At 25.9% G+C, this 13335-nt stretch overlaps 1 protein-coding gene across 2 annotated transcripts; it reads right to left on the reverse strand.

The window, feature by feature from the left end:
- Positions 1-2: 2 nt before the first annotated feature.
- LOC107064866 (protein croquemort) lies at positions 3-10994 on the reverse strand. Of its 2 annotated transcripts, XM_089174722.1 has the most exons (12): positions 10961-10994; positions 10189-10409; positions 7879-8247; positions 6925-7091; positions 5394-5538; positions 5101-5304; positions 4141-4352; positions 3088-3137; positions 2723-3018; positions 2390-2463; positions 2083-2293; positions 3-1905 (listed from the first exon to the last, which is right to left on the reverse strand). In XM_089174722.1, the coding sequence occupies exons 3-12, from the start codon at positions 7990-7992 to the stop codon at positions 1774-1776; spliced, it is 1605 nt and encodes a 534-aa protein (XP_089030848.1). In that variant the 5' UTR covers positions 7993-8247; positions 10189-10409; positions 10961-10994; the 3' UTR covers positions 3-1773. The 2 variants fall into 2 exon arrangements, with proteins under 2 accessions (XP_089030848.1, XP_015173500.2); XM_015318014.2 differs by having other exon boundaries at positions 2723-3137; positions 10961-10991.
- Positions 10995-13335: the final 2341 nt, after the last annotated feature.

A 13335-nucleotide genomic window follows, 5' to 3' on the forward strand; every position in this document is an offset into this window, starting at 1 on the left:
TATAATAAAAATGATAGATCATTTATTACAATTGATTTTTTCTACAAAATTTATGCAAAATAAATCTAGACAGAAACATAAACCCTATAATTAAATAAAACAGCGAGGTGTACTACAAGCAAGTTTTATACTTGCAAACGAAGTTATTTCACTAAATATATTTCCTACTATAAAAATTTTATAATTCTATTAGATAAATTTCAAATATAACACAATAATTTTATATTTATTTTAATGATAAATTAAATTAATTTAATTTAATGAAATTGTATCATTTAAATAAAATTAATATTATTGTGTGTTATATTCGAAATTATACAATTTTATTTTATTACAATTTTTTGTATAATTATACAATTATACAATTTTGTAAGCTCTAATAGTTAACAATTTTTTAATAGACATCTATTATGTTATATCTTTCTATGAGGTTTGTTCAACGCTGTTAAATAAATCATATTGCACAACACCAGGTATAAAAACTATATAAATTTCCGTATTCGTGACTATCTAGAAAAAAATGTTAAAACATATAAGTTCAACCGTAGATTTTCGAGCTTAACAAAAATGTTTGGCACAAATATATGTAAACGTAGTTATTTTGATTTTGTAACAGATTGCGCATTAAGAAAAAATGAATCATGAATGTTTTCTCACAAAGCAATACTAAAATATATTTCTATAAAATTGTTCTCTTTTATATAATAAAAATTCAAATAATATCAAATAATTATTTGTCTATTATTTTCCAATTTTTACGTACTTTTAAATAATTTATTAACAAATATCTAAAGTTCAGAGGCTTCATAGAAAACATTAATGTCAAAAATACAGAAATGAAACGTACAAATATTAATTAAAAAATGTATTCTATGTAAATGTAAGAACATCATTGTTATTAATAAGATAATATTATTAATAACAATTTCTTTTCATAATAATTGTTTGTAGTACAATGTACAAGGCACAACGATGTTATTTGTAACCAAATAATCTTTTCTAACACAGAAATCATTTCCGTTATCATTTTTCTGTTTCTTATAATTACATTATTAATTTAATGATAAATTCAATATTTGGTTCGAACATATATAAGTCTTTAAAAAATTTATATATATTAAAAAACTATAATATTCAAGGCTGCATTTAGCCTTTTTCATTTTGTTTGTATTATCATTCATTAATAATGTAATTATCACAATGATAACAATTAAAAATATCCTTCAGTCTTAAATTCTACCATCTTATAATCTTAATCGATTTACATAAACTAATTTCTAAATCAGGAATGTATTTCAATGTTACAGGATTATATAACATCTTCGAAAATATTTGTAAAAATCTTTGTATAATGTTAATGGAACTTATAATCATTGGTATATTCAGCGTACAAACGTTTGACGATGATTAGATATAATTAAATTTTTTAATTTAAAAAATGTATATCTAACCATTCAAACTTACTTTGCGCATTTTTTTTCTAATAATAGTATCAAAATATTCGTACATGTATAAATATACGATATATATATATATATATATATATATATATATATATATTTATCGATTTGATTGACGACGGTAATTTGTTTAAATAAGGATAAGTATTTCCTTTTTTGGTCAAAAAATTATCGAAGCTCGATCGAGAATAGTTGTCTGTCAAGACTCACTGGACGAATTTAAGATAATCAATCTTCAAATTCGACTACAACTGTCACAAGTAGGATGATCTGATAAAAAAGATAAACAAAAAACAACAACATAATAAACTCATCAATAAAGTTTCGGATACAATTGATGATTACTTCTGACGTGAGTGTCATCATCGGGATTTATTTTGTTCAAGTAGACGGATTCCACATTTTTCTTTGAAGAACCATTCGCGTTCTCCAATTTTAATTGTTCCTAAAATGTTCTTCTATTATTCAATATAGTCATTCCAATATTGTTAAGATCGTTATTGTTAATATTATTGTTAAGAGTTCCTTGCTGATTGTATGAACAACAAAAAAAAAACACAAAAAAAAAGAAAAAAAATTAAGATATCGATAAATTACGTCAAATAAAAACTAATCGACTCACGTGAACTTCTGTATTCCTTCTAAAGTACAGGTAAATAATAGTTGAAAATATCATGGTAACTCCAGTTGGAATTAGGAAAACACCAGACCATAACATTACGTCTTTAAGTATGAACACAGTTTTCAATTCGGATATAAATTGTTCAGGTGCTTTTACCTTCATGGAAAACCAAAATATTGGGAAGTACATCTTTGGAATATCTTTGAAAAGTCTAGGAAAAAAAATAAAGTAACAATAAATTTTTTTAATTACAAATGAAAAAAGCTCATCAACTTTTATCTGTAACTTAAAAAGAAAATGTACTTACGTAATGGTATGAGATGGTTGAATGAGCATGTTTACTTGTAACCTAGCAGCTACTTCTAAAGGTATTCCGGTAGTCTGACAGATTACCAAGAAATAATTGTTTAATAATAAATAAATAATATTAAAATATTAGAATAAAATTATTAGCTATTAACTGATTGTAATAGAAATGCGTTAGACTTTGAAATTTTTGTGTGTTATTATATTGTTATCGGTCAAAGATAAATGAGATAAGAATTGAACACCTGCATTTAATCAAGCAAACATTTGTTCAATCCATTTTTATAGTTTCTTATTATAAAGATTACTTATTTAAAGATAGAAAATAACTTACCGGTTCTAAAACGATGTAAAAACTGTGATCTTCTTCGTTAGGGTTCATCCCTATGACTTGATTACCAAATACAGGGTCAGCTTTGTAAAAATGAGGAAGACTTAAAAAGGCAGGTGCTCCGTAACGACATAAAGTAACATTTATTAATCCACTAGGATTGCATTCACCATTGCAATAACAATTCCCTAAATTAACAACGTCAGGATCATCGTTGTCTTTAGGCGTCTGGGTAACTTCCTCCGAATAATCGGACTCGAAGAAATCCTCAGTCGTAGTTGTAATCTCAAAATATTTAGCTTGGTCATGTGGAAAACGTTTTTTTGTATTGTTTGCTAATGATTTTTTATCAAGTGTATATTTATTACCTTTGATACCCATATAATCAATCTGTTTCTCAAATTCGTACGTCAATGTTCTGTAAATATAACAAAAATAATCAATTATTGAAATATATTAAATAAAATAATGAAGAAAATATTATAAAAGATTTTAATGAAAAATGACTAGGAAACGGAGACAGTGAAAGGAATTGTTTTTCTAAAAATATCATCGGTATGTATTGTTAAATAAACATTGAAATGACAAAATAACATATCGTTTTTTGTTGACTGCGTTTGACTAACTGCTGACTAACGAAATCACCTATGATGTTACTACTAACGGCAAAATATTATTAAATTTATTTAAAATTGTTACAATCGTGTTGATGTTAAAAAAAAGAAAGATAAAAAAAGAAATATATAAAATATATAAAAATGTTTATTATGAGCGTTAAATTATGTGAATAAAAATACACAACGAACAGAAATTCTTTTAATACTGTGCTTGTTATTTTTATTTTCGTACAAAGAATCTCTGTAAAAAAAAAAAAAGAAGAAAAAAAACTGGCCGAGTTTTTTTTTATATACTTTGCCCAATAAAATTAACTAATGGTTTTTTTGGTGTTTTTGTTTTAAATCGTTAAAGAAACAAATTGTATTTTTAGTAGGTTAAATTTTAAAAGCATAGAGAGCAGCATTGACCGTACCCTCTCGGCACTGTGACAGACGTCGATAAGTGTCTTAAATTTGTACCTATCTGTTAAATAAATGAGATTACTGACCGATCCTATTATAGAAACGTCACGAAGGTTAATATATATGAATAAAGTCTGCAGAGGTTAAGGTTCTTTGTTTTTTTTTTTTTTTTTTTTTTCAATGCTATCTCTGTTGTCCGTAAAAATAAAAGAATACATTTTTAAATCAAAAAAGTGATGCAATTGTAAAATATAAAAATATTTAAAAACGTCGACAGATACGATTTCAAATTATTCATTTAAATTTTCATGCAATAATTAATATTATAAATATATTATTCTTTTGGTTATTTCATTGCAAAAATTGTAATATATATTCGAAATAAACGAAAAACTTTCTCACCTGCATACGTCAGAACTGTACAAAATAATATCAGCTTCCATTTGATGGGGTGGCCAAAATTCACCTGCACTTCCTTCGACTACATTGCAAGGACTTTTAAAGAAATTGGTGGTATCCTTGTAATTCCATTTTTTCAATACACCTAATTGACTGATGTCCCCAGCACCGGTATCCATATTGAAGTTACCATCGAAGGTAATAGAACCATTTCTCTAAAAATATTAAATTAACATATTACATCACTAACGCACACACATCAATATTGTTGAATTACTTTTCTACAATATTTATAAACATTTTACGCATTATTATATATTTATATGCTCGTTAATTTTTTTCCTGTATTTTTTTAACTTCTAATTAAACACGGATAACGCTTTAAAAAAATCTTTTATGGTAATTTTTGCCTACTCACTGTTTATAGTTAAATTAAACCATGAATATTAAGATTCATGTTTGTTAATACAGCAAATTTTGTTAATATTATTTGTAAAAAAATTGCAACCAATATTAAAGTGAGGAAAAGTCATAAAACAATAAATATATAACGCTTTTCTGAGACGAAACGATGCAATCTTAAATTAACCGACCATTGATGTTGCACGCATGACACAACAAATTAATACATAATATGCCCCCATTGCTTTTCATTCGTTATTCAACGTGTATACGTGACCCGCCTTGTACAGTAGCAATTTAAGGCTTTGCCTGCGAATAATTTACTACTATCTATAATTCCATTACCACACACGACTATTACCACCACCTAACAGAATCGTCTAAATAAAATAAACAATAACCAATTGGATGATAAATTAATATTTTTTTTTTCGATGAAAAAAATGTTCTATACTTCATTTCATTTCGATGATCAAACTTGTAATTTTATAAGTTTGTTTAATTAATTCATGAAATTGTACAAAATAAATATATCATATGTTAATATATATATTATCATACCGAATAAAACCAACCGAAACGATCAAAGGGTGGCATATCCTGTGAAGCTGCAATCTTTCCCATGTTAATTAATGTATCCTCATAACCGGTGAACAACAATTCGTCAACGGTCTTTCTTATACTTAAATCAGATTTCGAGGTAAGTAAATAGGAAAGGGTGTTTTGCATGAAATATGACCAATTACGTATTTTGTGCGTGGCTGACTGAAACATATTCGATCAATCTCATCGTAATTAATTCTTATAATAAATAAAATAAAATCAAATCAAATAGATCAAAGGATATTACTTACTACTGCTACGGCATCAAGTTGTATGATATAATCTTGCAATGTTCCATTACTACGTTCTTGATCAAAATACCAGAATCGTTGTTGAAAGTAACTCACGGTGTTATTTTCTGGATGAAAGGTAATATTTACTTTTTTCTTGATCTCTCTGTAACGAGATATTAGAAAAATATTCTTCTTTAACGATTCGTTTCAATTATTTTTCCTTTTCTTTCTTTTTCTTTTCGTCATCTAAGTTTTTTATTATCGTATGAATAAACAAGAATTAAAATGCAAGACGTTTCACATTTAATATGTAAAGTGTCAGATAGTTGATTAATAATTATAATGAATATTATGTCTATTAACAATGTCTAGTATATTACCATTATTTGTATACTATTCATAGTTAATAACTGCTACAAAAGTAATAATCTAACATTAGTTGCGTAATCACAGTTTTTTTTCCATTTGATCAATTAAATGGATTTTTTTATTACCCTACGTAAATCTCGAGTAATGATGTACAAATTAAATGAGATAAAAAATATTTATAAGAGAAATAATTTTTCATAGAAACGAGAAATATTGAAATAAAAAAATCATTAAGCTCATAGAAGCATGCATTTGTTCTTTGAATGGATGATCACGTAATAAAAATGAATTTTTCTAATCATTTTATAAACATGCAATATACTTGTGAGAAACATTTGAAGTACCAAATAAATTGTTGAACTCTATTTATCTCCTATTTTGATAATAAGAATATTTTTAATTGATAGATATGAGAAAAAGTCAATTATAAGTAAGATAGCTAGTGACCTGAGAAGTAAAAGATAATAATGAGTCTTTTCGTTGATAGAAATATTACGGTAAGTTCCTTTTGAAAACAAAAGAAAAAAATCAATTAAACAATTAATTCATATAGTGTCGCCTACGCACTCCTTTATTATTTGACTGAATGGTTTTATTGCTCATTAAGATGTCATTTTATGAGGTTAAGTATTTCTTATTTATCATTATTAGATTTTCCATTAGTATTCATTTATGTAATATTAAAATTAGAATAATTTATATACTAAATATTTATAATGTCTTTTTTTGTAAAACGATTAAATACCATCATCAATTAATTAAGTGTAATTTTGTTTGCTTAGTTTAGGATCAATTTTAACACGAAGTGGAAAAATCAAAAGTTCACAAACAGATATGTAAAGTTCGTGGTGTTGATTATTTAATAGGATGCACGTTTTTCCAAAATTGGTTTAAATAATTCAGATTTTTTATTCAAAGATAACCAACGTTCCGGTTAAATGAAGTTGATAATGAACAAATCAAAGCAATAATTAAATTTGATTACCATTAAACTGTTCGAAACATTGTAGAAAGGGGTTAAATATAATATATTATATAAACTAATTGATAATCAGTTGAAATACTAATTAATTAAAAATTAAAATTACTATCTTATCAACGTCTTATTAATTTTATTAAGGTCATAGAAATGTTAAGAACTATTTTATAATGATATTTGATTTGTTTTTGAAACACTTACAAAAAACTATAAGGACCGACTTGTACAAAATTTGGTTTAACACCAGGAAGAGTCAGATCTTCTGGATTCGTCCAATTAAAAAAGTATAAATCTAAATGCATAGGTGGAAGATTACTCGTATCCTTCCAAAACTCGTAACTTTTTGAATTTTCCGATAGAACCATTTGCTGGAAAAATTGAATAATATTATACATATTTTTATTTATTGTTTTAATATTACGAATAAAATCTGTCGATTATAAAAATAATCATGAAAAAAAATGAAGATTCAAACAAAAAACTTTTCAAAAGTTATTTAAATAATAAATTCAAGAATAACAAAAGATTATTATACCAAAAAAGAAAATAATTTATTGTATATGTTCATAATTATTGCTATTTAAATCTACTGAGTAATAATTATACTGCAATGTAGTTTTTTTCTATGAGTTTTTTATCATTTGTTATAGTTATTGATGATTATTATACAAAATAATGTTGTCTCATTAGATCTTTAATAAAAAGTAAAAAGAAAAATGGTAATGTGTTGATTGCGTATTAAAACTTTTCTCGATGCAAATTACCTGTCCAAGGTTCGTCATAATGTTGAATCATATTAATTTCAATGTTTATACGATTTCAAAAAAAAATATTTCTATCTATAATGTATATTAATTATCTGTAATAATAAAAATCTACTTCTTTTTTTGATGTAGATATAAATACTATGATATACTTTACTTCTATAACTCGCTTGTATTAATAAAAAATCGTAACGAAAAACAAATATCCAAGGTAAGTATTCGTATTTCATAAATTTTTTATATTAAAAATTAAATTATATATTACAAATTAATAATTATACTAGATAAAAAAAAATAGAAAAATGTAATATAAGTCCTATTGAATTAAATAAATTTTGTTTATTTTTAATTTGAAGATTGGTAGAAAGAAAAAATAATAGAATTTGCTCACCTCATGAAGGATACGAGTAAATAGGGCAACATTGTGAACAGCCAAATAATAGCCCAAAATAAATATGAATATTCCTGTTACTATTACTATAGCTGATACAATAAAAGCCTTCATTTTGATGACGTATATTATAGTAAGGACGAAGACGACTATAAATTAGAACGTTCGTTATTTCCCGTCTTTTCAGCATGTGCACCCTGAACTCAATAAACGTCGATCTCCTCCTCCTCTTCCTTCACCACCACCACCACCACCTCCTCCTTCACGATTACCTCCCTCTCCCCACCTCGTTGCTCTTCCGCTTACTGAATCACGCTACTGCTGTTGCTGCTGCTGACCGTTCTATTACTCTCACTGATCTTTCGGTCTCTGAAATATAAAATCCTATCTAATCTATCCCTTATTTATATATATGTATGTCTCGTCTTCTGATTTGACATGAATACAGTATACATATATCTATGTATACACATATATATCTACACACAATCCATAAATAGTAATGTTTTGACTCTTGCTTCATAGAATCTTCGATCTAACACCATCCCGTTCTCCCTTATTTACTCTTGTGTTAAGTTACAAGATAAGGTTATAAGAGAGAGAGAGAGAGAGAGAGAGAGAGAGAGAGAAAGAATGATTGTTTATCTCTATTAGACAGTATTGTGTTTAATTTTAAATTAGACACATTTAAATTTGTATTGGATTTGTCTTCAATTCTTTTTTTGTTTTTAATAAGATTTTCAATATTAGTCACTTTCTTTTATAAATAAAGAAATTTCAATTTATTGGAATAATTATAATTATTTTCTAAACAGAAGAAAGTTCGATTATTCGATAGAATTATTTAAATTTACTTTTATGATTAACGAATAATTATTTCAAAACTAATATTTGTGTTTCAAAGGATTTAATTTAGATGTGTTGTTTGAGCTTGAGTTTTTGTTATCAATTATAATAAGATTAAGGGAAGATTAGTATTACTTGGATATGTGTACGTATTTTGATTTGAGGAACTTTTTTTTTTAATAGTTTCTCATTACAACCTAGTATTTTTCTACAAAGTTAACAGTAGATGATGATTTCGAAACAATTATCTATTTAATTATATTCTAAACTTATTGAACGTTATGTTTATTAATTTTAAAATTAATAATCATGCTAAGAATAGTTTATCTTTTTACGAAATGTAACTGTTTATTATTTTATCTATGTATCATTATAATTGATTGATCGATTTTGATGTATATAATTACCTAATTAATTATCTTATATAACCAATATATTGGTTATTATTTTCATATGGAAATTGATTAATTGTGTATTTAATTATTTTAATATGTCGTATGGAAATAACATTTATCATTGAAAACCTCATAGGTTTTTTATGAAAAGAATATTAAATGAACTTGTTTTGTACATTGCACGTAAATTAGATAAGTTTTTTTTTTCCTATAACCGTAAATTAGATAAGTTTTTTTTTCTATAACCGTAAATTAACATAAGTACTATCGTGGATATTTTGACATCTCATTTAAAAAGTATTATTGTTTTTCTCTTTTTAAATTTACGATATTTAAATAACTAAACACTAATTGTTAAAAATTATATAAATGTTGTTATATAAGAGTCAATATAACCGATTATCTATAAAAATATTTGTAAGAATAGTCATCTTACGAGAAAAATAATATCTTTAGTGTATATTTTACATAACAGTAAATTTATACTAGCAAAAATATAAAATAAGTATCCAGAAAATACGTAAAGGTTCACAATTATCATCAGACCTATTATTATTTTATAAATTATTATGTGATATTATTATTCTGAATTATTATGTTATTATGATATTATAAATAATCGATTTACGTTAATTTAAAAAAAAGTAATGAGGTAATTATTAAATGTTCCTTAGGAAAAAATTGTTATTTATTATTTAATGTCTCACGAATTAATCACGAACGCATTGGTTTTCTGACATGCGTTGGTTATTAGTCTATCAATTGTAAAAAAAAGTGGTTTTAACCTGTATTGTTTTTTGCAAGTAGTAAATTATCGATTCAAGCATTGTATCGTGTAAGTATCTTTCAAATATTAATAGCCTCTGCAAATGTTGTTTTGAATGAATTCATTAGCTTTTATAAATCTTTTCATTTTTCATATACTGACACTACGTAAAAATTATTTTCAACGTATTGAACTCTATATTTATTGTTAAACTTATTGTTTCAAATATATTGTTTTTTTTTTCTTAGTTTGATTTAAAAAGAAAATATAATTGAGATAAAATAAGATTACAGGTAAACTTACCTTTTATCTATCTATCTCTCTCTTTCTCTCTATGTAACTTAAAAATTCTTTTTAATATGATCATTTCCATTAAACCATTGGATTGTTCAAATTTTTGATAATTCGTATACGTTGAAAAGAATTTACGATAACACTCAATATCGCGTGAACTAGTTTTTGTTGATGTGTCAACCTTCTTAATGTCGACGATAAGATCTCTTCAAAAGATGCCTTTCAAACTGCTATAATATGGCGTTTATATAATATAATAATATCACACTTACAAAAACTGCGTTATTTAACTGTATAGAATTACATGTATTTTATCACTTATTACATTTGATATCTCAAGTAACGAAATATGTTGAATAAGTATAAAAGTGAGTGTTGTTTAAACTAATAATAAAATCATTCTCAAGAGAGATGATTTTATTTGAAAGAAAAATAAAAGAAAAGAAAATAATATCCCTTATGTTCACTCTCGTATAAAATTAAAATAAATATTATTATAAACCATTAATTCCAATCATAGTAAAAATAATAAAATAAAAAAAAATGAAACGTACAAAATATTAGGAACAAAAATATAGAATCCAATTTATCAAACATTTGTATGAATCCCTTAATAAATATCACTTTTCAAATCTTATTCAAATTTATCATTATTTTTTAGTTCAAAAATCATAGATAAGAGAATACATTTATGGGTGTGTGTGTGTGTGTGTAGATGTGTGTTTTGTGTTCCTATATGTATATAAATATTTATCATGAGTGTTCTAACGACCGAACTTACTTTTTCGATGCGACCCGACACCGACGAACGTTGCGTCTGTAACTGGCAAGCGTAATGGATCAACAGGCTACTATTCCTAACAGTTTTATCATAGGCGTCCCCTCCACAATAGAAGGAAAGATATTCCCTCCAAGTTGTTTCTGTCCCTTACACGCAACCTCACTGTCTCACCCCATCCCCTTACACCCCCTCTACTCCTTATCTCCCTTTCTCCTAACTCGTCTGTAGATAAACTGTAAAACCCTCTTTCTTATTCACCTATCAACTAACCAACCACGTGTTAGTATTTCTTTTCAACTTGAATCGGGTATTTCAAATAAATCGTTACAAATCACTTCTTTTTTTTATCGATTTTACCGAAGCATGGAAAATGATGCTAATAAAATGTACACACACGTTTGTGTGCAGAAAAAATAACTTTTCACACATTACATTGTCAATAATAGTTTATATTAAGTTCATTTATTCTATATGAGTCATTTCTGTTAGACATAGAAGCGTTTTTGTTTGTTACACGTTTGGTTCTATCAAATTTTTCTTTTTCTTCTTTTTTTCTAATCTCTTAAATCTCTTCTAAGGGATAATAATTTAATTAGTTCGTATTAAGGTGTATTCTGTTTAAATTACACTTTTTTTTTTGGTTTAACAAATCTTCCAATTTACGACTCGCGTGTCGTTACTGATTAAAATTAACGAAATTTCTTCATTTGGATATTGCATAATTGTGTGTCTTTCACACAACGCTATTTCTTTGTCAATTAGCATTTATAAAGCAATTCGCATTTTATAAATTCAATATTAATTAACATACCGTTTTTTGAGAATTTTGATTTATCTGATAATAAATGTTTTATTAAAATGATGTGGTAAATATATGGGAAGTAATGTATTGAATTATACTGACGAATTAATAAGTTATAATAAAAGTAAAAAATATATAACATGTCAGATCATTTGTTATGTCTAATCGATTTTGTTATCAATACATAAGTTAATAATTATCATTCAATGAAATAATACATTTTTATGATTTTGTATAGGTTTAAAAAAAATAGTAGATAATTTATTGTAACCTTCATATTATATATTTTAATTGTTATTAATAAAAAAAGCATAAAAATAGCTGCATAATAATGTTCAACGTCTGTGCCTATGATATACACTTCTCTAAAAAAGAGGAGAAAGAAAGGGAGAGAGAGAAAGAGATAGACAGGTAGGACCACATTTAAAACGAAGAAACTTCGTCTCCTTGAACTTTTCTAAACATATGTCAGGATCTTGTTTTTTTCCCCCTCTAAGGAAAAAATACTTTAACGGTATCATTTATCGAAATGAATCGAGCATTTTTTCACATAACATTTTTGGTATGTACAACATTTGAGTTTTTTCAATGTTTCGGATTGATAGTCGATGTAATAAAACGAACCAAAAAAAAAAGAAAAAGAAAGAAACAATTTTCTATTTCCTCATTATTACCAGTAATCTTGTTAATGACAGAATTACAAGGTGGCAATGAAGTCTATGACTTATCATTAGATAAGACCGGTTATACAAGTTTTATTATTTTCCTATAATATTATACGTTTTATTTATTTTAATGAATTACAAACGAACATACATGCGTGTTTAGGCATATTGTAATAATATGACGAGCTGAACGATTTTTTTTTCTTTTTTTTTTTTTTTTTTTTGAAAAATATACTTCGAAGATAGTTACTTGTAACGTGAGCCGAAACAAGAATGAGAGGAGGAATACTCAGGTGGTAAACCTCTGAAGTGCTTCTCTAGTGTTTCTAACGTCTTAGTTTATTTCTATTTATAGACATCTTTGACGTTTCTTCGTCAGAAATTTTGCATTAGTGTTCGTTTATTGCAGTCTTTCCCTTTGCAAGTATTATGTTGCGTCTAGTAAGATTTTTTTTTGCTTGTAAATTACATTAAAAAATAATGGGAATTAATTTCTCTTTCTAAATACAATGTTCAAAAATAATTGATTTGATTTGATTAGGTGGAGAGCGAGGAGTAAACAACACATTACAAAAATTAAAGCTAACATACATAAAGTTTTTATGTTATGTAGGAATGGTTACGAAAAATCGAGATGACATGTATCATAAAATATATTGTCAAATTTTCTATCGATGAATTATTAATGAAATTGTAATGTTGAATAACTTTGTATCGATCAACATTTGAATACGTCAATGAGAATTAATACTAAACGGTTGTGATACTTGAAAAAGGGTCAGGAAGCTTCTTTCTTATGGAGATTATTATAACCACCACATGGAAATCATGTTAGGACGCTTAGAAATTCCAGACGCGTCTTTTAATTTGAACAGGCATCTTTATTTAAAATGTAGGTCATGCCTAAC

Source organism: Polistes dominula, unplaced genomic scaffold (genome assembly GCF_049000335.1).
Source record: "Polistes dominula isolate Pdom_NZ unplaced genomic scaffold, Pdom_raw_medaka contig_16, whole genome shotgun sequence".
NCBI lineage: Eukaryota > Metazoa > Arthropoda > Insecta > Hymenoptera > Vespidae > Polistes > Polistes dominula.

Excerpts from the sequence above, each read along its gene's own strand:
- LOC107064866 (XM_015318014.2), bottom strand. The coding sequence starts at position 7,992 with ATGAAGGCTTTTATTGTATCAGCTATAGTAATAGTAACAGGAATATTC. Across the intron at positions 2,294-2,389 it reads CAACCATCTCATACCATTAC|ACTTTTCAAAGATATTCCAA; the intron begins GTAAGTACATTT and ends TTTTTTTCCTAG. Across the intron at positions 1,906-2,082 it reads GAAGGAATACAGAAGTTCAC|GAACAATTAAAATTGGAGAA; the intron begins GTGAGTCGATTA and ends AGAACATTTTAG.